The sequence below is a fragment of the Colobus angolensis genome, unplaced genomic scaffold (assembly GCF_000951035.1).
Source record: "Colobus angolensis palliatus isolate OR3802 unplaced genomic scaffold, Cang.pa_1.0 Scaffold38, whole genome shotgun sequence".
Classification (NCBI taxonomy): Eukaryota; Metazoa; Chordata; class Mammalia; order Primates; family Cercopithecidae; genus Colobus; species Colobus angolensis.
In genome coordinates this window covers 6,691,965-6,718,212 of record NW_012117154.1, presented here as the reverse complement: position 1 = coordinate 6,718,212, position 26,248 = coordinate 6,691,965, and the positions used below count along the sequence as shown (strand labels likewise).

Here is a 26,248-nt window from a genome sequence, read left to right as displayed (position 1 = left end):
GCCGGCGGAGCGGACCCCACTGGCGGCGAGTCCCGGAGCGTGGAGCGGGGACGCGGGCTGGGAATCTGGGGGAGACGCACGCTTCGTGCCCAGCATTGAGTTTTCGCCGCATTGTGGATGGGAAATGACTGTTTGCACATCGCCCTTTTCGGCGGACTGTGTGGGGTGGCGGTAAACGCTGTCGTTGCGCGGGCGGCACGCGAGGTGGGTGCCCGCTGGGGGAGGGACGCGGGGCTCTGCGCAGGTTGCGTTGTGGGGATGGAGGATTTCCTGGGACCTCACTTCCCGGAGCCCCAGGCCAGACGGCAGCTGAGCTGGAGGATGCAAGGGGGAGGCGGAGGGGGAGTGAGAGCGGAGCGCGAAACTCGGCTTCCCGAGGATCTTCTGGGCTCACTTGTCCCCAACTTTGTCCCGAAGTGTCGCTTCCGGAGGCGGAGTGGCCGGCGGTTTCCGGGTGTCGGTACGGTCTGGATCTCCCCCGGGGAAGCTTAGAGGAGTTTCCCGCTCTCCGTGCGCGTGGCCCTCCCCAGACCCCTCCGGGAGTGCTGGCGCCCGCGTGCAGGGGTGTCCCGGGAGCGTCGTGACCCCAAGGGGGTCTTGCGGCTTAAGGAGCGGCCGGAGGCGGCCGGGCGACGCCAGGTGAACCCCCCTCCCCGGGACGCACGTGCGACCGGCCGCCCGACACTGTCGCCTTGGGGAGCCCGCGGGTTCGGGTTCGGGTCCGGGTCTCCTGGAGAGCTTTCCGCCGAGCGCCTGTGGGTTCTTCAGAGCCCCGGCGGCGTGCGATCCGCGTTTCCGGCAGCCCCTTACCTTGCGGGAGAGTGCTCCAGGGCGAGGCGAGGCCAGGCGCCAAGAGCAAGGCGCTGGGCCGCCTGCGTCTGCCAGGGCCTCGGGTCCAAGGCTTTCTGGAGGATTCCGCGGCGGAGCGTGGGCGCCCCAGGCCAGACAGGGCCTGTGCCAGACGGAGAGTCCCTTCCCGCAGGTGACTCCCGCGACCCGCGGAGGAAGGTGCTGCTCCGCTCACGACGGCGGCTTCTTACAAGGTCGGGGTAGAAAGAAAAGCAGGGGCACGCTTGGGTGACTTCAGGAGGGACACGAACCTCTGAGAGCGGGGTGCATTTTTCTGGGGAAGAGATCGAACGCCTTCGGATTTTCAGACAAGTCCGCGGTCCCATGACCTTGAAAGCACCACCCTCCAGGGTTGTTTGAAGCCGCTTTGGCCACCGGCCTGGTGAATTGCAAAGGTGGAGGGAAGGCCGGGAAGTCCAGGAGGCCAAGCTGAGGCCTGGGTAAGGCCTGTGCGCAGAGACCACCTGAGCCGCATACTCCAAGGGCTTTCAAATGCAGCCGGCTTCAGCAACTTTTTCTTTTTTAATAGGCTTTTTAAAAAAGAACCGTTTTAGGCCTGGCGGGGTGGCTCACTCCTATAATCCTAGCAATTGAGAGGCCGAGGCGGGCAAATCCCCTGAGATCAGGGGTTCGAGACCAGCCTGGCGAACATAGTGAAACCTCCTCTCTACTAAAAATACAAAAATCAGCTGAGTGTGGTGGCACGCGCCTGTAATCCCAGCTACTCTGGAGGCTGAGGCAGGAGAATTGCTTGAACCCGGGAGGTGGAGGTTGCAGTGGGCCGGGATGGGATGGCACCACTGCACTCCAGCCTGGGCAACAAGAGTGAGACTCCATCTTGAAAGTTTTACAAAGAGCAGTTTTAGATTTACAGAAAAATTGAGAAGATAGATGGTAGAGTTCCCACAGTTTCTCCTGTTAAGATCTTAAACTGATGTCGTGTATTTGTTACTTTTTTTTTTTTTTTGACAGAGTTTCGCTCTGTTGCCAGGCTGGAGTGCAGTGGCACGATCTCGGCTCACTGCAACCTCCACCTTCCGGGTTCAAGCAATTCTCCTGCTTCATCTTCCCGAGTAGCTGGGACTATAGGCACACACCACCACGCTTGGCTAATTTTTGTATTTTTAGTAGAAACGGGGTTTCACCATGTTAGCCAGGATGGTCTCGATCTCTTGACCTCGTGATCTGCCTGCCTTGGCCTCCCCTGCTGGGATTACAGGCGTGAGCCACCGCGCATGGCCTATTTGTTGCAATTAATGAGCCAATTCCACGATCACATAACCTTTGTTAACGTTAACCAAAGTCCATGCTTGAGTCAGATTTACAGTTTTCCCCTCACGCCCCTTTTCTATTCAAGGATCCCACGGCACAGTTTGCTGTCACGTCTCCTTACAGAGTCTGAACAGCGCCGAACTGTCAGCACCATCTGTCCGGTGAGTGACGGCTGTGGACTTAGTGTCCTGTTGAATGTGGAGAATCAAAGCAGGGTGAAGGGGGACTGAGTCCAGTCCTGGGCCCTGTGTAGAGGGGTGAGGTGGGAGGTGGTCATACGTTCTTTGTGCCCCCAGAGGAAGGGCAGCAGATGGGGCCTCGTCTGGGTGCCCTGGCCTTTCCTTTTTCTCTCTTTTTTTTTTTTTTTTTGTCTTATCTATTTCAAGGTGCTTGTGTGTTTTTTTAATCCTGGGTAAAAATACACATGACACTTATCACTGTAACCATTTGTAAATGTGATGCAACCACCGTCACTATCTCCACCTAGAACATTTTCATCATCCCCAACACAACCTCTGCACCCATTGAACAATCACCCCCCCTTCCCCACTCACCCCAGCCCCTGGCAGCCTCTGTTCTACTTTCTATCTCTATGAATTTGCCAGACATAGAGGGGCGTTCGAGAGTCCCAGGTGCCTCATCGTGGAAGTGGAATCACACAGCATTGGTCCTTTTGTCTCTGGCTCGTTTCACTTGGCATCATGTCCTGAGGGTTCGTCCGTGTTGTAACGTGTGCCAGAATTTGTTTCTCTTATGGCTGAGTAAATATTCTAGTGTGTGTATGAGCCTATCGTGTGCGTCCATCCATCTGCAGACACATGGGCTGCCTGCCTCCACCTTTTGACTTGTGAATAGTGCAGCAGTGAGCGTGGGTGTGCAAGCATCTGTTTTGTTGTTGTTGTTTTATTTTTTAAATAGAGACAGGGCTGGAGCCCAGGCTGGTCTTAACCTCCTGGACTTAATTGTCCTCCTGCCTCAGCCTCCCGAAGTGCTGGGATGAGAGGCATGAGCCACTGCACCCGGCCCAAGCAACTGTCTGTTTCCTTTTTTTTTTTATTTTTGTATGTGCCTATGGAGGAGACATGGCCAAGCGGCTGCCGACAGGGCTGGTGCCTATGTTTTTGTGTAATTCTTCCTGGGCTTCTCTGAGGGAGAAGAGTACCCCGCCCGGAGGGGACCAGGTCAGCAGGGTTCGCTGGACCCCACAGCATCTGAGCCTGAACCGATGCCTCTCTCCTTGCTTTGCCAGGTCTCAGCATGCCTTCTGAGACCCCCCAGGCAGAAGTGGGGCCCACAGGCTGCCCCCACAGCTCAGGGCCACATTCAGCGCAGGGGAGCCTGGAGAAGGGGCTCCCAGGGGATAAGGAAGCCAAGGAGCCCCTGTGGATCCGGCCCGATGCCCCGAGCAGGTGCACCTGGCAGCTGGGCCGGCCTGCCTCTGAGTCCCCGCATCACCACACTGTCCCGTAAGTCCTGCTTTTGATCACAAGAGGGTTGATCCGTAACCTGCAGGGCAGGAGTTTGTTACCTGGATACCACACAGCCTGGAGGACATGAGGTGTGGCCCCCCTGTAGTCACTCTGGGTTGAGGAGCTGGGGGTGGGGGCATGCTGTGTAGATGAGGCTCTGAGGCCAAGGCCTCCTTACGCTGCAGCCCAGCGCCTAGGCCAGCACCTGGCAAGACAGTGGATGCTCACTAGGTATTTCCGGAAAAAATAAATAAATGTGCCCAGGTCACATGCTTTCCCTGGTCTGTGGCTGTGCACGTGCGTTCGCTGGAGGTGAGTGACCAGGATCCTGCCTGCACTCTCTTTTATTTTATTTTATTTTTTTGAGACACAAGCTGGAATGCAGTGGCGCAATCATGGCTTGCTGCAGCCTCAATCTCCCCTGATTAAGGGATCCTCCCATCTCAGCCTCCCAAGTAACTGGGACTACGGGCGCCCACTATCACGCCCAGCTAATTTTTGTATTTTTAGGAGAGACAGGGTTTCACCATGTTGACCGGGCTGGTCTTGAACTCCTGGGTTCAAGTGACCACCTGCCTTGGCCTCCCACAAGTGCTGGGATTACAGGCGTGAGCCACCGTGCCCAGCCCAGCCTGCACTTTTCTGTTAACTCTAGGTCATGGAGACTTCCCCTAGACATTAAACATTTTTCCGTAGTGGGCTGTTTTTCTGGTGGCACAGACTGTTTGGTGAAGAAGCCATCATTTTGTAAGCCCTCTACTGGGTGGATATACGTTTGCAGTTATCTCATTTTAAATAACTGCAATAGAAAATACTACACATTCACTTAGCCAACAAGTCTTTCCTGAGCGCTTTGTGCATTTGTGCCCTGCTCAAGGTGCAAAAGCTCTATCAGCAGAAAAGACAAAAAAAAAAAAAAAATCCCTACCCCAGCACAAAACTGAAATCAATCTTACTAAGCCTTAGGATTATATTTATTTCCTTAGTGTCATCTCCTTGGAGGAGAACAGATAGATCAAAGAATGTGCTTCTTAGATGTTTGATTCCTTTTTTTGTTTTGCTTTGTTTTGTTTTGTTTTGTTTTTTTGGAGACAGAGTCTCGCTGTCGCCAGGCTGGAGTGCTAGTCGCACAATCTCAGCTCACTGCAACTTCTGCCTCCTGGGTTCAAGAGATTCTCCTATTTTTTTCTCAGCCTCCCTAGTAGCTGGGATTACAGGCACGTGCCAGCACGCCCAGCGGGTTTTTGTATTTTTAGTAGAGATGGGATTTCACCATGTTGTCCAGGCTGGTCTTGAACTCCTGACCTCCAGTGATCTGCCTGCCTCGGCCTCACGAAGTGCGGGATTATGATTCCTATTTTGTGTACAGCAATACCAGCATTTATGGTTGTTGATTTACAGTTCAGAACGGGTGGGGTGGCTGGGTGGAGCCACTCTCAGTGCAGCAATAGAAGAAGTGACAATTGACAAACCCAGAAGGTCTGAGAGTTGAACACAGTCAGTGCTGGGAGCTCAGGAGGCCACGCAGATGGGTGGGCAGCCAGGAGGATGGGCTCTTGCCGCCAAAACAGACCTGAGCGAGCAGTGGGTGAGAGGCCCGGTGAGGTCGGGAGTGGCTGCGGGGGGTAGAGTGGGCAGGGAAGACAGGCCGGATTCCTGAGGGCTCCGGGAGCTCCTAACTCTAGGGCATGAGATGGAGACGATGCCCTCCAGGATGTAAGATGGTGTTGTACCTGCACCTCACACATGCCTCATTCATCCTCCGAAGACAGCCCCATCCTGAGATGCACAGCCTACGGCGCTTGTCTCCAGTCAGAGGGCCCCCGATAGAGCAGGGTTGCAGGGAGGTGCTGCAGAGGTGGGGGAGGAGTTGGGGCTTCATTCTAGGACAGTGTGGGGGTCCTCCCAGGAGCCTCTTGGGCTGTGGAAGTGGGAGTCCTTGAGATAAGGGGCTCCAGGGCTATCCCTGCAAGTCGGATCCTTTATCTTGCTGAGTGCTCTGGGCCTGGCCCTGACCACCTCTAGAAACTTCTCAGGTAACTTCACAGCCACGGAGGCCCAGTGCTAAGTCAGCACACCTGCTGCAGGGAGGCGGGCCTCTTCCTGCCTGGCTGGCCGGATGCCTGAACTGAGCTAATGAACTAACGCCCAGTGCTGTCACCCGAGGGCTTGACTTTCCACCTGGCCCTGGCTTTCTGCACCTTGCCAAGCCTGGTTCCTTTCCGCCAAGAACTGCTTCCGAGGGAGCCTCCCTGGTCCCTGTACAGCTTGGGCACCTGGCAGGACTGCCTTCTGCTCCCTGGGAAGGGCGCGATTGGACTCCTCTTGTTGGCGCCTGTTTGGGCCTTCAGGGCGGCTCTCCCTGCAAATGTGGCACTCCCTCCATGCCACAGGACATCCGGGAGCTGGGTGCACCCCAGGTCTGAAGATCGCTTCCTGGGGGGCAGGGCCCAAGGAGCCTCGCTGTTTTGCAGGTGCCTGTGCTGAGGAGGAGGCTCAGGGTCAGAGCCATGCGGTGTCCTTGGAACTGCAAGGGCCAGGGAGGGGTTGCAGGTCTGGACAGCGCTGTGAACCATGTGTGTTCCCAGATGAGTTTCAGGCGTGTGTGTGGTGTGTGTGTTTCAGGCGTGTATGTTTGAGGCGTGTGTGTGGTGTGTGTGTTTCAGGCGTGTGTGTTTGAGGTGTGTGTGTGGTGTGTGTGTTTCAGGTGTGTGTATGGTGTGTGTGTGCGTGTTTCAGGCATGTGTGTGGTGTATGTGTGTTTCAGGCGTGTGTATGTGGTGTGTGTGTTTCAGGCATGTGTGTGTGGTATGTGTGTGTTGGTGTGTGTGTGGTGTGTGTTAGGGGTATCTGTGTAGATGTGTGTAACAACCATCCAAATAAAGCCAGTTCTTTGACTGTTGATTTGTGTCAGACAATGGCCTTGGGCTGCCAGGGCCGGTACTACTTTGTTTTGTTTTTTTCCTGAATAAATGTGGACTCCTCTGTTTCAGGGCAAAATCTCCAAAAATCTTGCCAGATATTCTGAAGAAAATTGGGGACACCCCTATGGTCAGAATCAACAAGATTGGGAAGAAGTTCGGCCTGAAGTGTGAGCTCCGTGAGTGCCCTGGCTTTTGAGAGGGGCTTCTTCCCTCTACGCTGGGCTCCGTGGGCCTGGGGGTGCTGGGTTGGGTCCCTTAGGCAAGGCCCCAGGATCGGAAAACACGCTGGTTAATGAGTAGCCGAGATCATATCAGTTTAAGTTTGGGAAACACACACAACAGGGCGTTGTGTCAGAGGGTGACCAGAGTGGCTCCCCAGCTGACGGACCAGGGAACAAACAGGTGACCTTTGAACTGAGGCTGGAGTGGAAGGAGTGAGGGTGTGAAGAGCCGGGTGAGGGTCAAAGGCAGAAGCAAGCAGGTGGGGAGGGTCTTTGTCCTGCCTCCTAGGCAGACGCGGACGGGTCCTAGCACGAGCTGTGAGCCACCCACTGCCCAGGGAGCGGTTGCCTCTGTCTCGCCAGCTTCATGGGGACAGACAGTTCAGCTCATCATTTACAAGACAGAGAATGGAAATTTGGAGGGTCTGTGGCTGGCCTCGTCCTGGGTACATGGGGTTACCTGAGGTCTGCTGTGAGCCCTCCGGGGAAGGGCAGTTCTTTGCAGGGCGCAGTTTCCAGGCTCAAGAGGGTGGAAGAAATTCATAAGGGTCGCTCTTCGCCAGGAGCTTAGGGCCCTGGTAGACCTCAGCATCGTCACGGAGAAACCTGTGGGTGCAGAGGCCCTGGGGACAAGGCGGGGACGGAATTTCATATTTCAGATGACCGAGGCCAAGAGTTCGGAGGGCGGCAGCACAGGTGCCGGGGAGAACCCTGAGACCCGGCCAGATGGAGGGGGTGCAGTTTGAGTGGGAAGGAGAGGGAACCAGTAACATGGGACTTTTTCCTCCTCAAATGCTGTCATGTCACAGCCGGGGGACCTGTGAGAGCTGGGGCAGGCGCTGGGGGAAGGAAGTCAGGGGTCGGTGCATTGGGAACTGATCGCAGATTCCCAGGAGGGGCCTGCTGGGAGCCTGGCCCTCCTCTGCCCCTCTAGGGAAGGAATTCTCAGAGCTGCATCAGAGCAGCCCCCTTCACAGAGACCCCCAAGACAGCAGGGCCGGCTCTGTGCTCATTTGTCAGACAATAAGGACCCTTGGACGCAGCAAGCGTGGCTGCCCGCTGTGCTCCGTACAGGACAGCATCTAAACTTGGCAGTTGCCCTCGAAGTAGGTTTGGGAACGCCCGTTTTACAGACAGACGCACCGAGGGTCAGGTCGGTCACGTGGCTTGCCTGAGGCCACCCAGCTCTGATTTCTGCTTCGGAGCTGGCCCCCAGGCGCGGGTGAGAAAGATCTAACTGAGGGCTTCACAGTGTGGGACCCAGAGGGGTCTGGAAATGCAGACCTGCAGCGGGCCAGGCCCCGGGAGTCCTCCCCACCACACAGCACCTCGGCCTGGTTCTAGGGGCAACACCTGTCTGGCGGTGGCTTTCAGAAGTTTTGAGGTGCTGCGGGCTGGTCCCAGGTCCCTCAAATCACATTTCATGCAGCCCAGTCTCTTTCTCTCTCTCTCTTAAAAACTGAATATTTTTAAGAGCTGGAGAGGGAGGGAGGACCTACAATAAGAAAAGAAGTGCAGACCGGGCGCGGGGGCTCACACCTGTAATCCCAGCACTTTGAGAGGCTGAGGTGGGCGGATCACGAGGTCAGCAGATCAAGACCATCCTGGCTAACACGGTGAAACCCCGTCTCTACTAAAAATACAAAAAAACTAGCCGGGCGAGGTGGCGGGCGCCTGTAGTCCCAGCTACTCGGGAGGCTGAGGCAGGAGAATGGCGTAAACCTGGGAGGCGGAGCTTGCAGTGAGCCGAGATCATGCCACTGCACTGCAGCCTGGGCGACAGAGCCAGACTCCGTCTCAAAAAAAAAAAAAAAGGAAAGACGTGCAAGTGAAGGCCTTGGTCTTGTGTGGGGACCGAGCAGGGAACCCTTCCCAGGGCAGGTGACGCCCCACAGGGGAAGGAGGACAATGGGAGGCTGTAGGGAGAGTTTGCAAGTCCCCATCTGATGGGGCTGGAGTGTGGCCAGTGCCGTGGCTTCAGGACATTAAGCTGCTTTGGCAGGGGCTGCCGGGTATGGCTGGGCATGGGGCGTAGGGGACCCAAATCCAGGCACCCGCCCGCCACACGCCCAGCTTGTGCGTGGGGGGATGGGGTTTTCTGTGGCGCCCCCCAGTGCGGGCTGCTTATGCCTCTCTGGTTCCCACAGAGTTGCTCTGCGCCCCGCAGGGCCGGTAGGATGGGCTGCAGGGGGAGAAGCTCTGATGGGCGAGCGCCCAGGTGCAGGTGTAGGGGAGGTGAGTGGAGAGGTGGTGATTTTTCAGAACCCACAGACCCCCAAGCCCATCCCCCATCCTGGGGTGTATCAGGTAATGGGGGGTGAGCAGGAATCACTGGGGGGCAGTCAGGGGATCTTCGCTGTGATTCATCTCTGCCTCCCAGTGGCCAAGTGTGAGTTCTTCAACGCGGGCGGGAGCGTGAAGGACCGCATCGGCCTGCGGATGATTGAGGATGCCGAGCGTGCCGGGACACTGAAGCCGGGGGACACGATTATTGAGCCGACATCTGGGAACACCGGTGGGTGCCCGGCCCAGTAGGGGTGGCCAGGCTGGCTGTCCCCTACCCGTGCTGAGCCTGAGCTGCAGCTGCATGTGCTGGCCCACCCAGCCGCCTGCTCCCTGGCATCTCGCACCCGCTGCCGGCATGTGTCCCAGCCCAGCTCCCTCTGACCAGCGGTCGGGGCCAGTGCCGATGCTGTTGGGGCGATGGCACCTGGCAGTGCCTGGCACATGGGACGAGCACCCAGAGTCTGCTGTTCCTGTGCTCATGTACCTGGCCAGGCCTGGAGGAGCCAGATCTCCCGTCCTGCTCTGCTCCCTCCTCCTCCTTGGCGTGTACCTTTTATTCCTGCCTCTGACAGCCTCTCTTCCCCTGCACTTGAAGGCAGAAGCAGCTATGTTGGGCAATTTTGGAATCCCACAGAACCCTCTTGCCTGGGCCCTAGAGGAACGGGCATCGGGGTGTGCCCCTATGTCCCAGGCAGGGGTGGGGCGGGGCTTGGGGGGCACCGGGCCCCTCTCATCCTCTGTGTGCCCTCAGGGATCGGGCTGGCCCTGACTGCGGCTGTGAGGGGCTATCGCTGCATCATCGTGATGCCGGAGAAGATGAGCTCGGAGAAGGTGGGTGGGCACAGCCAGGGGTGGGGTCATAGGGCAGGGGATGAGGGTGCCTGGGCCAGGCAAAAGGTGCAGGCCACTGCCTTCCCTCCTGCAGGTGGATGTGCTGCGGGCCCTGGGGGCCGAGATTGTGAGGACGCCCACCAATGCCAGGTTCGACTCCCCAGAGTCACACGTGGGCGTGGCCTGGCGGCTGAAGAATGAAATCCCCAATTCTCACATCCTAGACCAGGTGAGGCTCCTGGGGCCTGGAGATGGGCATTCCCTAGGAGGGTCTCGGTCAGGGATGTGGGGATGACTGAGGTGTCGGGGGCCAGCTCACGGGTTCTGCTCTCTTTCTATGCAGTATCGCAACGCCAGCAACCCCCTGGCTCACTACGACACCACCGCTGATGAGATACTGCAGCAGTGTGATGGTGCGTCCCTCTATCCATCTTGATTGCATTTATCCCTGGCTGCCTGGGAGTGTACAAATCTCTTGCCCTCTCCTTGGTGAACTCCTATTCACCCTTCAAAACCCAGCTCAAATGTTCCCTCTGTGAAATGCTATCTAGAGCATTTCTCTAGAACAGTTTCCTCCCTCCCTTGTGCCCTCTTAGCCTCTGCCTGTGCCTTACCTGTAACACCAAACACAGGGCACGGCTGTATTTGTTTCCCCAGTAATCTCTGCAGGTCTGCAGGGGCTCCTCCCACAGAGAATGTAGGGAGTGAGTCTGTTCAGGGCCCAGGCTGGTGCCGGGCTCACAGCTGGGACTTCAGCCGGGATCATGCCCTGACTCGGCATCAAATTCATCTGCAGAACAGGGCTGGTGACATCTGCGATGAGTTCACTCTCTGTTACAGGCATGAGGCCGGCTCCTTGGGCCCTTTTCCAGGGACTCGGTGCCAAGGCCTGTGGGGGTTGGTACTGATGTTTTCCCAAGAGATCCCTTTAGAGAGAAGTTGCCAGGAGGTTGGCGCCCTGGCTTCCTGTTGGGAATCCGGTGTTGGCACGGGCTGGAGCACACCCTCAGTCCATGCCCAGGAGCCAGGCTGTAAGGTCCAGGCATTTGCTTGTTTGGGCTTTATGTGTGGGAACTCTCTAGTTTGGCAAAAGCAGTCCTGTCTCAGCACGGGTGCCCAAGCGGCCCCCCCTCACTGAGTCTTTCCCTGCCGTGGCTTGTCTGCCAGATGCCTGTGCTGGCCGCCAGCAGTGCGAGCGCCCAGCGAGTTTCTGAGCTGAAGCCTGAATGACTGATTCCATTTCCTGTGCCAATTCAGTTCACTCACTCACACCATGCAAACATCCAACAGCCCGTGGAGGTGATGAATTGGAAGCCTCCCTCTGCCCGCCCTCAGCGCCTGCACCCCCCGGACAGGGTCCTGTCTTTCTGCATCCAGCCAAATGGGGGTTTTAGGGGCCGAGTGTCATTGAGCAAAGACTGGGCTGGGGTGCCCCAGGCTGCCTGTTTCTGAGGCTTTCACAGACCAAGGGCAGCAATGAGGGCTGCTCCAACTGGAGAAGAAGTCTGTCTTTTGAACTTGTTGGTCACCCGCCATGGTTTAGACTGAGTGTGTTTTCAGTGATTATTACTATGAGTGATGGGCTGGCCAGGCGAGGACCTGAGAATGTTATCCATCCACCAGGGAAGCTGGACATGCTGGTGGCTTCAGTGGGCACAGGTGGCACCATCACGGGCATTGCCAGGAAGCTGAAGGAGAAGTGTCCTGGATGCAGGGTGAGTGGTGTGACCGGGCCCGGGAGGGGCAGCGCGGAGTGGCCCCGACTTCTGAACTGAAAGCTCTCATTCCTCACCATCTGCTCAGCACACTGTCTTCCGCGGTATTTCTACACTGCTTGGGAGGTGTTTGGAAAGACGGTGCTTGACAGATAAGGCACCCGCAGCTCGTGACCCGGAGGAGCTGGGGCTGGGCGCTCGCTCGCTGGCCAGCGTCTTGGAGGGGCTTCCTGCGCTGAGTGGGGGGTTGGAGTTCCATCCAGGGGCTCTGAGCATCAGCCAGGAGCTCTAAGTCCTCTGGTCCTGAGTCTGCCCCTCGCCTGGGGTTTGAGGGAGCTGGGGGGAGGGTTCCTGGACTCAGGGTTAAGAGCAGGTCTGAGGCGCCTAGAAAGGTCCCACTGATGAGACAAGAGCGTTATCTCCTTGTTGCTTGCCCTTGAAAAAGACATCACTGCCCAGCAATGCCCTTTGTCCCCTAAGGTTCTGGTGTTTCACCGCAGGGTGGTCTGTCTGGGCTCTCCTGGGGTCCCCACTCCAAGAAGCCCCCGGGGAAGTCACTTCCTCCCAGACACCTGCTTTCACTTCTGAGCGCCATGCACTGAACGTTTAGTCCAGACGAGGTCATTATCGCTTTAATAATTGGGGCCTGGGTTCCTGGGTTTCTCGTCCTGCCTCTGAGGCCGGGAACGGGCCACCACCCACGGGCAGGTGTTAACAGGCGCTTGTTCACGGTGGTATTGGCCACTCCGATAATAGAATAGTCAGGCATGTCCAGCGGAAGCTTTCACTGGCCTTGAGCCCTGAAGCCATGCACTCTGCAGATCATTGGGGTGGATCCCGAAGGGTCCATCCTCGCGGAGCCAGAGGAGCTGAACCAGACAGAGCAGACAACCTATGAGGTGGAAGGGATCGGCTATGACTTCATCCCCACGGTGCTGGACAGGACGGTAGGTCGAGTCCTGAGCCCAGCCGCAGTGCCAGTGCAGCCTGTAACTCACCCGCACACCGGAGAGCCTGGCTGACCCTGGGCCCCAACCGGCTGCTCCGCTGAGGGGAACAGAAGGGCAAGCCCCGGCACGCGTGGTGAAAAGCTGATCTTGCAGGTCGAGACAAAGTAGACTGGGGGACGATGTCCGCACATGTGGCCTGACCTCACCAAGGGATGTAGCCCGGGTGGCACAGGCAGGGAAAAGGGAAAACGTGGGAAAATTAAGACCCCAGAAAACTCTGTTAAGAGCCAAAAAGGTGGATTTGGCCTGAGTGAGAGCGGAGACCAAAGGGCCCCTGCAGGTCACACGGATGCTCAGTGGGGCTGGCGGGCAGTTTTACTGTCTGCAAAACGTGTTAGAACTGGAAGGTGTGCAGACGTGCCGATCTCCGAGGGAGAGGCTGGGACGTGACCTCTGGGGTCCTGCTTCCTAGACACGGGGTCCACCACAAGGCTGTTCACCCCCTTGGCCACGCGGAATTGGCTCCCACACTGACGGGCTGTGGGGGGTCCCGCTCAGGTGGTGGACAAATGGTTCAAGAGTAACGACGAGGAAGCGTTCACCTTTGCCCGCATGCTCATCGCGCAAGAGGGGCTGCTGTGTGGTGAGTGCGTGGCAGGCACGGGGGTACGGGGATGGCAGAGATGGATGGGGGCACCGGGAATGGCTGGGGGCGCACCCTCTGCCAGCCACCAGCCTGCATGTGTAAGACAGCAGTTCTGAGGAGTGTCACTGCTGCGGCCACGAGCCTCAGGTGTTGTCTGTCTGCCTGGGTCCTCACCTGCCCAGTGTGGTCACCTGCTCAGATGAGGGCAGGAGGCCACGGGGCAGGGCTTCGAGCTGCCTTCCAGAATGTGTTTCTAGAACAAGGCTAAAGCTGTCATGGCACTTACTGTTTCTCATCAAGCCCACCAGGGCCCCTGGGGCAGTGGCTCTGCACTGACGGGGCCCATGGCCAGGACTGGGTGCTGCGAGCACCCCGGAACAGCTGGGGAAGGGCTCTGGAGCCTGAGGCTGTCCAGGATCGACCCCACTCACCTTCCTCCCACCCCGTGCCCCTCTGCCCACCTGCTTGGGGGCTGGCAATGCCACTGACCAGCCACACAGGCAGCAGAGGCTGTAGGGACCGCAGTTGATCTGGACATCTGGGGACTCAGCACACACCAGCTTCTAAAACCCAGGCAGGGACATATGAGGTTTTTACATGTGCATTCCCTGTGTCATGTCACTTTGCAGGTGGTGATAGGGAAAGTGGAAGGAAACCAGCCCTCAGCATGGGCAATAGCTGAGCCCCAAACTAGAGACTGGAAGCAAGTCTTGATTGAAAAACCATTTCCTAGCCAGACGCGGTGGCTCATGCCTATAATCCCACCACTTTGGGAGGTTGAGGCGGGCAGATCACCTGAGGTCAGGAGTTCGAGACCAGCCTGGCCAACATGGTGAAACCCCATCTCTACTAAACACACACACACACAAAATTAGCTGGGCGTGGCGGCACGTGCCTGTAATCCCAGCTACTCAGGAGGCTGAGGCAGGAGAATTGCTTGAACCTGGGAGGTGGAGGTTGCAGTGAGCCGAGATCGTGCCATTGCACTCCAACCTGGGCAACAGAGTAAAAACTCCATCTCAAAAAAAAAAAAAAAAAGGAAAGAGAAAACCATTTCCCAGATGTCATGAAAAGTGTCTTGGTGCCCATAAACGCTGGGCTCTCCCTATCTCAGTCTCCCTGTTCCCCGTGTTGGTGGAGAAACAAGCCCCTGCCTTTGGGGCTGGAAAGCAGGTCCATGGGCCCCGTTACAGAGGAGGGCGCCTCTCTTCCTGCGGGTGCTCCTGGTGCAGACTTAGACCTTCCCGACTGCTGTGTGCACCCTCAAACTAAGCCCGGAGAAGACGCCTCAGACTCTGACTTCAGGGATCCTAGGCACAGCTGGTGTCACCGTGAGCCTCGGTCTGTTGTTTATAAAGCAGAGCCCAGTGTGCAGTCAGGCAGCCTGCAGGAGTGGTGCTGGGGACTCCGTCCTCAGAGCATCGCTGGCCCTCGGCTCAGGGCCAGGAGGTTTGCCAGGGGCCACAGCCCCACCACAGGCATTTTCCTGGCACCAGTGCCCACCCCAGCCTAGCAGGAGCCCCTTTTGCTCCCAGATCTTTTGTTTCCTGGGTGAGGGTTTCGTTATGAAGCCCTGAGTGGACATGAAAACTCCACGGTGCACAAGGAGGAAGCCGATGCTCACGGAGAAGTGGGGTCCTCCCAGCCCCTCTCCCCGAGGCAGCCCCTCTTGACGAATCCTTCGAAGTGTGTCTGACACGCTCCCATGCATGCAGGTGCACAGTTCGTGCACCCACGCGCACTCACCCTGGCGCGTCTGACTCGTGTGCACAATTCATGGCACATGCGTGCACCCACACGCACGCACCTTGGTGCGTCCGACTCATGGCCCTCTCTGCAGGTGGCAGTGCTGGCAGCACGATGGCGGTGGCCGTGAAGGCCGCGCAGGAGCTGCAGGAGGGCCAGCGCTGCGTGGTCATTCTGCCCGACTCGGTGCGGAACTACATGTAAGACATGGCTTCCCTCCCAGGTCCCTGCTCCTCTCTGCCCTGCCACCCTCCCCTGGATGCCTCACCTGAGAGCTGGCAGCCAGAGCTGGGAGGGGAGGAAGCCAGCGGGGCCCTGTGAGCACTGCCTCCTCTCTCCTGCCCGGGTGCCCTCATGCTGTTTGGCTTCCCAACCCCTTGATGCTGTGAAAATCAATGCGCACTCACAGGGACAGCCCTGACGGGAGGGGCATGGAAGGCGGTGGTTCCCTCTCTGTCCCTCCTGTCCGTCCCTCTCTGATGTCTGCCCCGCTCACTGCTCTAGGGTCCGTGAGCTCCAAGGGGTAGCCCTGGCCACATGGACTGACGTCCTCTTGGGCCGGGCCCTGTGCCACCTCCTCTCCACCCCGACTCCCTCTGCTGCTTCCCCCAAACTCCAGGCTGGGACCGAGTGCTTCCCGGGTGGCAAGAGCCCTGCTGCCCAGGTGGCCCCCTGGGACGTGCTGTGACTGTTTTGCCCAGAGGCCCCTCGGGCAGTAATGCCACAGTCCTCGCTGGTCACCCTGCAGCCGGGCTGAGACTGCGGCTGCTCTGCACCTGCTCTCTGGGGGTGGCACTGGGGCGGGTGTCTAGAGACCCCCATGCCGTGCCCCCTGCACCTGAAGGGTTTCCTCCATGGCCTGCAAGCTGCAGGGGCTACACAGCTCCCAAGAGCTCAGCTGCCCTTGGGGGACCCAGGCCTGGCTGGTGGGTGCCCCCAGCTGGGTTCCCCGGTGTGGGGTGATTCACATCTGGTGCCCAGGGCCAAGTTGCCCTGTGCAGGGCTCCTGCCCACCCCCGTCAGTGCAAGAACACCATCTCCCCACATGCTTGGCCAGCTTGCCATGCGTGCCCGTGCGTGTGTGAGTGTGTGAGGGGCAGAGGGCGAGCATCAGAGGCAGAGGACGTGTTTATTTGAGTGCCTGAGCGGCGGCTGTGTGCACGCTCGCACACGCTTGTTGGCCATGGGGGGTAGGAAGTCCAGCCCACAGGCTTCCCCCTGGGACCTCCAGTCAGCACCTGGGGGTCTCTGCGGCACCAGTGAGGTCCAGGAGAGGGGCTGGGCAGGCGGTGCTGCCCCTCAGCATGGGTGGAGGCCCAGTGGGGCCCTGCGGGGCCCTGGTGACGCTCCCATCCCGCAGGACCAAGTTCCTGAGTGACAGGTGGATGCTGCAAAAGGGCTTTCTGAAGGAGGAGGACCTCATGGAGAAGAAGCCCTGGTAAGACTGCTCGGCCGGAGACCCACTGCCCCGTGGCCTGCGCTGGCCCTGCCCAGTGTGACAGGCAGGAGAGCGGTCCCCGTGGCCTCCTGCTGAGGTGCTGCCTGGTGGGGGGACACGAGTGTGTGTCCTTATCCTGACCCCCTGCCTGCCCTCTTCCCTCAGGTGGTGGCACCTCCGTGTTCAGGAGCTGAGCCTGTCAGCCCCACTGACCGTGCTGCCGACTGTCTCCTGTGAGCACACCATCGACATCCTCCGGGAGAAGGGCTTCGACCAGGCGCCCGTGGTGGACGAGGCGGGGTCAGTCTCAGTCCCTGCCCAGAGCCCAGTCCCGGGTTCTGTCCATGTCAGAACGGACACGGCTCCACCACGTCAGTGTCCCTGGACAGGGCAGCCGTGCAGACCCCACAGCTCAGCCGACAGGCCTGCCTGAGCCGCCTCATGCGGATGTTCAGGGTGTTGGAGGCCCCTTGTTAGTCCCTGAGCAGCCTGGGCCAGGGCTGCCGTGCTCACTCCAGGCCCTCAGACCTCGGCCCACCCACCCTTTGTGTGCAGCCCATCCTGGGCCCACCTGGGGGGCAGGGGAGACATATCCCTGACATGTCTGACAGCAGAAGGCCTTGGCACGCATGCCCAGTGACCACGGAGAGCCCCATGTCACGGAAACCTGACGGCTGGTCACCCTCGACCCTGGCCACCGTCGACCCTGGTCACCCTCGACCCTGGTCACCTCCACCCCGGCTGAAAGGGTCCAAGGACTCCTGGTTTCTTTCTCCCCGTCAGGGCCCAGCCTGGTTCCTGCCGTGTGTAGGCTCGTGGCAGAGGCTCATGGCAGAGGACTCCCATGTGTGGCCAGAGAGTGCTCCTCCCTGGGGCAGCTGAGGGTGTGCCCTGCCATCCTGGGAGGCGTGAGGTGCCAGCGCTGACCCCTGCCTGCCCCACCCCGCAGGGTGATCCTGGGAATGGTGACGCTTGGGAACATGCTGTCGTCCCTGCTTGCCGGGAAGGTGCAGCCATCAGACCAAGTTGGCAAAGTCATCTACACGCAGTTCAAACAGGTACTCAGTCACCTACGGGCAGTTCAAACAGGCACCTACGGGCAGTTCAAACAGGTGCGCAGTCACCTACGGGCAGTTCAAACAGGTACGCAGGCGCTTCGGGACTGCAGAGGGTGCCCGAGTCCCCCGGGCCACAAAGGCAGGATGCGGCACTTCCCGTGTGGGGGTGCTGGGTCCTCGACCCTCAACACCACTTAGGCCAAAGCTGGCTGCACCCCTCAAACCATGAAGCTGAGAAGCCCCACTTTACAAGTGCAGCAGCCGGAGAGGAGGCTCTCGTCAGCACAGGCTCATCCGCGCCAGCCGTGTCTTGGGGACTTGAGGAGGTCGTTTGCGCTGAGAGGCTGTCCCCGGCACCATGCGGCATCTGCCGGGATCTTTCTCATGCCCAGCCTCATTTGCGCACACTTGGTTATCCAACAAGAGCTAGAACATTCTGAGAGAAGCCCATGGTGGCTCCTTGCCGGGCTGGTTAGACCCCGTGCTTGTCCTGAGACACCCACCCTCTGCTGCTCTGAGGGTGGCCAGGAAAGCTCGTGTGACATTCCACATGGAGCCCCTGGGACATGGAGGTGAGGCTCTCGACACTGGAAAGGCTAAGGGTTCTGCCCAAATGTAAGAGCGAAGTTGACTTTTTTTTTTTTTTTTAAGACAGAGTCTTGCTCTGTCGCCCAGGCTGGAGTGCAGTGGCGCGATTTCGGCTCGCTGCAAGCTCCGCCTCCCAGGTTCACGCCATTCTCCTGCCTCAGCCTCCCCAGTAGCTGGGACTGCAGGTGCCTGCCACCACACTGGCTAATTTTTTGTATTTGTTTGTTTGTTTGTTTTTTCTTGAGATGGAGTCTCACTCTGTCGCCCAGGCTGGAGTGCAGTGGTGAAATCTCATCTCGCTGCAAGCTCTGCCTCTCGGGTTCACGCCATTCTCCTGCCTCAGCCTCCTGAGTAGCTGAGACTACAGGTGCCCGCCACGACGCCTGGCTAATATTTTTTTTTGCATTTTTAGTAGAGATGGGGTTTCACTGTGTTAGCCAGGATGGTCTCGATCTCCTGACTTTGTGATCCGCCCGCCTTGGCCTCCCAAAGTGCTGGGATTACAGGCGTGAGCCACCGTGCCCGGCACAGATTTGACTTCTTTCACATCTCATGCACACACCTGAAACGTCACCTGAATCCACGTGTTTCTCACATTCAGCTGCCACCGCCTCCCGAGTGGGCCTTGCAAGAACCCCCATCGTGTCTCCTCTCACTCCACAGAAAACTTGTGGGGCCATGACCCCCCTGCCAAGCCCACTGGGGACAAAGCCCTCATGCCCACCTAGAGGGTGTTCCTTCCCGGCTTTGCACTGGCTGTCCCGGCCCCAGAGCACCTGTGCTGCGGGAGGTGCTTCCTGTACTTTCTGGAGCCGCCATCGCCTCCCGCTCTGTGGGGAGCTCCTGGAGACTCTCCAGCCCCCGGTGATCACCGAGTGGGGTCATGGTGCCCAGCACCACGTGAGAGCACTACCCACCAGTGCTGGAAGTTTCTCTCCTTCCTCCCCACTCTCCCCTCCATTCTTGACTGTGGTATTATAGGATACAATGAACATATTTAATACACACAGCTTAGTGATTTGGTTTTTTTTTTTTTTTTTTGAGATGGAGTCTGGCTATGTCACCCAGGCTGGAGTGCAGTGGCGCAATCTCTGCTCACTGCAACCTCCGCCTCCCGGGTTCAAGCGATTCTCCTGCCTCAGCCTCCTGTGTAGCTGGGATTACAGGCATGTGCCACCATGCCCAGCTAATTTTTGTATTTTTAGCAGAGATGGGGTTTTACCATGTTGGCCAGGTGGGTCTTGAACTTCTGACCTCGTGATCCGCCCACCTCAGGCTACCGAAGTGCTGGGATTACAGGCGTGAGCCACCGTGCCTGGCCTAGCTTAGTGATTTTGACATAAACATACACCCACGATGCTGTCACCCATGACATATCTGTTGTCCCTAAAGGCTTCTTGTGCCCCTTTGAGCCCCCACCCCACCCCCAGGCAGCCACCCCAGGCTGGGGGTCCCCCTCAGCCACACCCTCCAGGGCTGTGTGGGTGAAGACACCTGGGGGGTGCTCACCGTTTCTACCTCCTTCCCACGGACCTGGTGGTCGTCCTGCGACCCGCTGCGCAATGTCGCTTGCCTGTCTGCCCCTCTCCGTGCTGAGTCACTCAGTTCTATTCCATGGTGTCTGTGGCCTTTGGTATTGATTCTCGGGCTGCGCTCCGGCCCCTGCACTGATGGGACAGATTGGGTGCCCTTGCCTGGCGAGGTGCTGAGCCGGCTCTCTGGTGGTTGTGTTGAGACTCTCTGGTTGGTGCTTTGGTTTTCTGACTTTGATCTTCAAGCTGGCAGGATCTGAGACAGCTAAAGGGCAGGGCTGGTGGCCGCTGGCCTCATGCCCAAGGGCGTGGGGGTTCGGAGGCCTGGTCATCATCCAGTGATGCTCTGACTCCCGGGCGCAGCTGAGCTCCCAGCCGTGCTTGCCCTGCTTGCCCCACTGGGCTCTAGCAGACCCGCTGCCAAGGCCTGAGGCTCTCACCGTGGCCCACACGAGGGGCCTGGCCAGCAGGGACAGAGCACCTGTGGGGCCTCCCTGTGTTCCACTCTGCTCCGGGCCCCAAGGGGAAGGGATGCGGGGATAGGATGGCCGTCAGCAGGAGTAGAAGCTACCTCGTTTCAGACCCTGTCCTGAGGCAAAGGCCGGGCCCCACCACAGAAAACAGTGGCTCCCATCCCCTGGGCACACGGTTCTACCTGGCGCTGGCCCTTCCTGTGGTCCCCAGGCCGAGGGTCTGTCCCACAGTGAGAGGGGCGGGGCAGGTCCGGCCTTCACGCCTCCCTGGGGTGTTACTCCTGGTTCTTTTGTCGGACGGGAAAACGCTGCCTCCGTGGTCTTTCGACACGTGCAGGGTCTGCCTTCGTAAGAGCGAGCGCCGGGGGGTTGGACTTTCCGTAAATCACACTCTTGCTTCTGGATGCACGGGGTACCGGCATGGGGCACATTGCGGTGCTTTGCCTCCTGAGCATTTGGTACAGGGTCGGGCAGTGCCGCCTCCGAGCCCCGGGAGCTCACGGTTTACCTGGGAAAGCCGCCTCTACTGCCAGGTCGAAACGGGAAGACACCTGCCATGCAGACCTGAGGGTGGTTCACTGTGAGGTGCGCCCCACCTCTGGGTTTGCCTGCCCGTTTCTGATAAGCAAGTGGCCTCACTGTGTCCCAGGAGGGGCTTGTGCAGCCCTGGTGGCATTTCCCCAGGAAATCGATGGCACTGAAGGCCACAGTGAGTGGAGGTTTGAGCTCCCCTCAGATGGGAGTCATAGGACCATCCCGAGGAACGCTCGCAGCCCTAAAACGCCTCTGCGCTCCGGCTGTTCAGCCCACCCCCGACCCCGGAGTCCACGGCTCTTTTTTTACTAGTTTTGCCTTAAACAGGACGTCATAGAGTTGGAATCAGATAGCACAGAGCCCTCTCACACTGGCTCTTTGACGTAATAGTGCATTCGAGGCCTCTCCACGTCCCTTCCTGTTTTTTATTTCCCCTCAAGACTGAGTCTCTGCCGCCCAGGCTGGAGTTGAGTGGTGTGATCATGGCTCATTGCAGCCTTGAACTCCCAAGCTCAATCAATCCACCTGCCTCAGCCTCCAAGTAGCCGGGACTACAGGCACGCGCCACGATGCTTGGTTAAGTTTTTGTGTTTTTGAGGTCTTGCTATGTTGTCCAGGCTGGTTTCAAACTCCTGGGCTCCCAAGGTGCTGGGATTATAGGCAACAGCCACTGCTCCCAGCCCCTTTCTTAATTTGGTGGTTCCTCAAAGGGTCTTTTATTTTATTTTATTTTTTTGAGACGGAGTTCCCCTCTGTCACCCAGGCTGGAGTGCAATGGTGCAATCTCAGCTCACTGTAACCTCTGCCTCCCGGGTTCAAGCGATTCTCCTGCCTCAGCCTCCTGAGTAGCTGGGACTGCAGGCACTCACCACCACGCCCTGTTAATTTTTGTATTTTTAATAGAGATGGGGTTTCACCATGTTGGCTGGGCTGGTCTCGAACTCGTGACCTCAGGTGATCTGCCCTCCTCGGCCTCCCAAAGTGCTGGGATTACAGGTGTGAGCCGCCGTGCCTGGCCTCCTCAAAGGGTCTTTCTCAGTGTGTCCTGTCACCCTCTGATTCATAGGTTAGGATCCTTTTGTGCAATGCTTTCCTGTCACCTGTGTTCCTTTTCCTGGGGCCAGTGGGGCCCACTGACCACGCTTCCCTTGCAGATCCGCCTGACGGACACGCTGGGCAGGCTCTCGCGCATCCTGGAGATGGACCACTTCGCCCTGGTGGTGCACGAGCAGATCCAGTGTGAGTGCACACCTGCTCTGCGCATGGGGTTCTCACTGGGGTCAGGCCACCAAGCCTGGCCTCTGCCATGGGCAGCAGCTGGGCCCCCGTCCCCCGCGGGGTGTTAGGGGAGTGGGTGGTGCCGACCTTCAGTGACACCCAGTCTTTGTGCCCGGGCCTCCCACACGCCCCGGGCTGGTGGGCTGCACCTGTGATTCCTGCAGGGACCCCTCAGGCCACACAGGGTAGGGGCCCTTTGCCTCCCGGGAGGCCAGCAGTCTTGGGGACTCTCAGGGACAAGCCCAGAAACATCTCGAAGGGTTTCAAGTCCTGACCCTGGCCGTGTCCTGCAGCCCTGGAGAGGCAGTGTTTGCCCCAACAGCCTCGTGGCCTTCGCGGGGCTGCTCTGAACGGAAACCCCCACATGGGTCTCAGAGGAGCCACTCGTGGGCTGTCCTCGGAGCCCTGCTCCCAGCGAGCTCTGAGGTTTGGCGACTCCTGAGCACATCCCCGGGCGTCCCCACCACATCCCCACAGGCCAGGAGAGCCGCTCGCAGGTTTTGGGTTATAGATGGCAGCCCTCGGCCGGGGCCCACAGGAAGAGTTGGGAGGGGGCCTGGGGCCCGGAGCCTGCCCACCCCCCAGGCCAGTGTGCAGTGGGTGAGCACTCGGCGGCTGAGGCTGGTCCATGAGGGCCGCGAGTCTAACCCCATCTCCCATCCTTGGCTCTGCAGCGCGGGACCAGGCCTGGGCAGGTGTGGTGGGGGGGCCTGCAGGTAGGTAACACCCACCCCTCAGAATGGCTCTCAGGCTCAGAATCACAGCCTCCCCATGGCAAATGAAGGCCTTCCAGGGCCCTGGCCCCACCCCCGAGCTTGGGGAGGAGGGTTCCCCTCTTAATCTCACATTTAGTTGTGTTTGAACATCTCAGAAAAAAAAAAAGATGCAAATGCCAACGTCAGGGTCCCCAAATCAAGTCTTCCCGGAGCATGTCCACGCTTGTCACCACTGTCTGTGGCTGCTTTCGAGGAGGTCAGGGCTGTGTGGTCACAACAGAGACGGCACAGCCCCCCAGACCTAACATAGCACCACCTGGCCCTCGTCGGAAAACCCACCGGCCAGCCCTGGTTCACTGCCTCAGGGCCACAGAAGCCTGCAGCACTCAGGGCTCCCTTCTCCAACTCTGCCACTGTGCCTCAGTGTCCCCGAAACGCAAGGAGCTGATCTCATCTGGGTTCCCTGGTTTTCCTGGGGCGCTAAGTAGGGACCTCTGCCTACAAAGATAGGAGTGACAGCCGTGGCAGAGTGGGGATGGGCTCCGAGGGCTCTGCCTGGATGTTCCTTACCCCCACCCTGCTCACCCCTCTGTGCCTCATGACAGCTGGCATAGGGTCCTGTGGAGCTGGCATAGGGTCCTGTGGAGACCCTATGCAGGACTGAGAGGATGTGTGGGGAGGGGAGAGAGGGAGAGAATGAGATCGGTGTTAAGGAACTGGCTCATGAGATCACAGAGGCTGACAGACCCTGAGATCTGCAGGGTGAGGCGGCAGGCTGGAGACTGGAGAGCCAGCGGTTCAAGCCCCAGAGCAGGAAATTCCACCTTTGGTTCTATTCAGGCCTCAGCTGCTTGGGTGAGGCCCTCCACAGTAGCACGCGTTTCTGCCTCTTGACTTTTGTGCTAATCGAGAAATCCCCTCCCACACGCCCAGAATGATGTGTGACCAATGCCTGGGCTCCCCACGGCCCCGTTAATCTGTATTAAAATTAACCATCGTGGGAACCTGGGCCAGCATTAACACCGAGCCCACGCTTGCCAGGAGAAGGCAGTAGGGATGAAGACAGAATCAGGCCAGAGATGGGAGCTGTGTGCTGCCCGTGGTGGCAAGGGGTTTTTGTCTGTTTTTAGAGACAGGGTCTTGCTCTGTTGCCCAGACTGGAGTGCAGTGGTTCCATCACAGCTCGCTGCAGGCTCGACCTCCTGTGCTCAACTGATCCTTCTGCCTCAGTCTCCCAAGTAGCTGTGCCACCATGCTCAACTAATTTATTTTTTAAAATATTCTGGCCGGGCGCGGTGGTTCAAGCCTGTAATCCCAGCACTTTGGGAGACCGCGACGGGCGGATCACGAGTTCAGGAGATCGAGACCATCCTGGCTAACCCGGTGAAACCCCGTCTCTACTAAAAAATACAAAAAACTAGCCGGGCGAGGTGGCGGGCGCCTGTAGTCCCAGCTACTCTGGAGGCTGAGGCAAGAGAATGGCATAAACCCGGGAGGCGGAGCTTGCAGTGAGCCAATATCCGGCCACTGTACTCCAGCCTGGGCAACAGAGCGAGACTCCATCTCAAAAAAAAAAAAAAAATTCTGTAGAGATGGGGTCTCGATATGTTGCCTAGGCTGGTCCCAGACTTCTGGGCTTAAATGATCCTCCCACCTCGGCCTTCCACAGCGCTGGGATCAGGTGTGAGCCACTGTGCTGGCCTTGTGAGCAGGCTTGAATTTCAGGCTCACACCGGCTCTGAAGTCCTAAGCGCCTCAGGAGCCTTATGGTGGGCCGGGGAAGGATGTGTCCTGACATCCTGACATGCGGTGGGTGGAGCCTGGCCTGGGGCTCAGGGCACTCACGGGGTTGGGGGGTGGGTAGGGCCTGGCCTAGGGCCCATGGGACTCATGGGGTGGGGGGCGGGGTAGAGCCTGGCCTGAGGCCTAGGGGACTCATACAGTGGGTGGAGCCTGGCCTGGAGCCCAGGGGACTCATGCGGTGGGTGGAGCCTGGCCTGGGGCCCAGGGGACTCATGCGGTGGGTGGAGCCTGGCCTGGGGCCCATGGGACTCATGGGGTAGGGGTAGAGCCTGGCCTGTGACCCCATGGGGCTCATATCAGAAGAGGCTTGGCCAGGCCCAGTGGCTCATGCCTGTGATCCCAGCACTTTGGGAGGCCAAGGCAGGCGGATCACTTGAGGTCAGGAGTCCGAGGCCAGCCTGGCCAGCATGGCAAAATCCCGTCTCTACTAAAAATACAAAAATTAGCTGGGTGTGGTGATGTGCACCTCAAGTCCCAGCTCCTTGGGAGTCTGAGGCACGAGAGTCACTTGAACCCAGGAGGTGGAGGTTGCAGTGAGCCAAGACTGCACCACCGCACTCTGGCCTGGGTGACAGTGAGGCTCTGTCTCAAAAAAAAAAAAAAAAAAAAGAACACAGCCTTGGCTGCTGGGCTCCAGCAGGCCGCCCTGGGGCCCCCACGGTGGACAGGTAGGTCCCCTAGGCCCCCAGGAGCCTCCTGCCCCGCAGCAGCCCGCCCAGCCTCCCGCGGCACCTGCAAACCCGCTGCCTCGTTCTCCCCTCAGACCACAGCACCGGGAAGTCCAGTCAGCGGCAGACGGTGTTCGGGGTGGTCACTGCCATTGACTTGCTGAACTTCGTGGCCGCCCAGGAGCGGGACCAGAAGTGAAGTCGGGAGCGCTGAGCGCTGCGGAGCGGTCCCGCCACCCCGGCCCGCTTCTCCTTCGCTTTCCTGAGCCCTAAACACACATGTGATTGGTAACTGCCTCACCTGGCACCCGTTATCCTCGCAGACGACAAGGAGCATCCGTCTCCCCTCAGTAACACATGGCTTCCTAAATGGCCCTATTTACGGCCTGTGAGATGAAATGCGCTCTTCTCTAATGTAACTTCCTCTTAGGGTGTTGCACCAAGGAAATAGAGAGAAGTCGGCCAGGTAGGAAGAACACGAGCAATGACTGGGCAGAGTGGATTAAAGGCAAAAGAGAGAAGAGTCCAGGACGGGGACAGGGAAGGGGACAGGGAGAAGCCCGGGTGGCTCGGCCCCTCCACGGGCAGCGTGCTCGGGGCTGAGCTGGTGGGAGCAGTCTGAGTGTTTGGGTTTTTTAATTGAGGTGAAATTCAACTTACCTAAAAATCAATCACCTTAAAGTGAATGATCAGCAGCATTTAGTACACCCAGAAAGTTGTGTAGGCACCACCTCTGTCACGTTCCGGAACATTCTCTCATCACCGCAGGAAGCAATCATTTCCCCTCCCATCTTCCTCCTCCCCTGGCAACTGCTAATCGCCTTTCTGTCTCTGTTGTCTAAAATAGGTTTTCCCTGTTCTGGATGTTTCATATAAATGGAATCACACAATCGCGGCCTCGTGTCTAACTTATTTCACTTTGCATAGTATTTTCACCCGTCAGAGCACGTGTACTTTTTTTTTTGTGACCGAATAATAAGCCATTGCGTGGATAGAGCACATTTTGGTTCCTCATTTGTCAGACTTGGGTTGTTTCTGCTTTTCAGCCCTTGTGAGTAATCTGCTTTGCACATTCAGGGCTATTTTGGACACCTCTTTTCATTTTTCTTGGGTGTGTAGCCAGGAGTGGCATTGCTGGGTAATGTGGTAACTCCATGTTTAATTTTTATTTTTGTATTTTTTTGGAGACGGAGTCTGGCTCTGTCACCCAGGCTGGACTGCAGTGGCGCAATCTCGGCTCACTACAACTTC

The 26,248-nt window shown here is 58.3% G+C and overlaps 1 protein-coding gene across 4 annotated transcripts in view; it reads left to right on the top strand.

Moving 5' to 3' along the window:
* LOC105520393 (cystathionine beta-synthase) overlaps positions 1 to 25,887 on the top strand; it is a 26,699-nt gene extending 812 nt beyond the window's left edge. Inside the window, exons 1-17 of one of the 4 annotated variants that reach the window (XM_011954109.1) lie at positions 2,175 to 2,282; positions 3,371 to 3,587; positions 6,584 to 6,690; positions 9,116 to 9,250; positions 9,773 to 9,852; positions 9,947 to 10,081; positions 10,196 to 10,265; positions 11,476 to 11,567; positions 12,389 to 12,514; positions 13,076 to 13,160; positions 15,004 to 15,109; positions 16,270 to 16,347; positions 16,513 to 16,647; positions 17,297 to 17,405; positions 21,687 to 21,771; positions 22,485 to 22,526; positions 25,093 to 25,887. In XM_011954109.1, coding sequence (XP_011809499.1) covers positions 3,379 to 3,587; positions 6,584 to 6,690; positions 9,116 to 9,250; positions 9,773 to 9,852; positions 9,947 to 10,081; positions 10,196 to 10,265; positions 11,476 to 11,567; positions 12,389 to 12,514; positions 13,076 to 13,160; positions 15,004 to 15,109; positions 16,270 to 16,347; positions 16,513 to 16,647; positions 17,297 to 17,405; positions 21,687 to 21,771; positions 22,485 to 22,526; positions 25,093 to 25,196 — 1,698 coding nt within the window. In that variant the 5' untranslated portion in view covers positions 2,175 to 2,282; positions 3,371 to 3,378 and the 3' untranslated portion in view covers positions 25,197 to 25,887. Of the gene's footprint in view, positions 1 to 2,174; positions 2,283 to 3,370; positions 3,588 to 5,570; positions 5,627 to 6,583; positions 6,691 to 9,115; positions 9,251 to 9,772; positions 9,853 to 9,946; positions 10,082 to 10,195; positions 10,266 to 11,475; positions 11,568 to 12,388; positions 12,515 to 13,075; positions 13,161 to 15,003; positions 15,110 to 16,269; positions 16,348 to 16,512; positions 16,648 to 17,296; positions 17,406 to 21,686; positions 21,772 to 22,484; positions 22,527 to 25,092 lie in introns of those variants that run through there. The other 3 variants (XM_011954111.1, XM_011954110.1, XM_011954112.1) reach the window with 3 other exon arrangements.
* Positions 25,888 to 26,248: the final 361 nt, after the last annotated feature.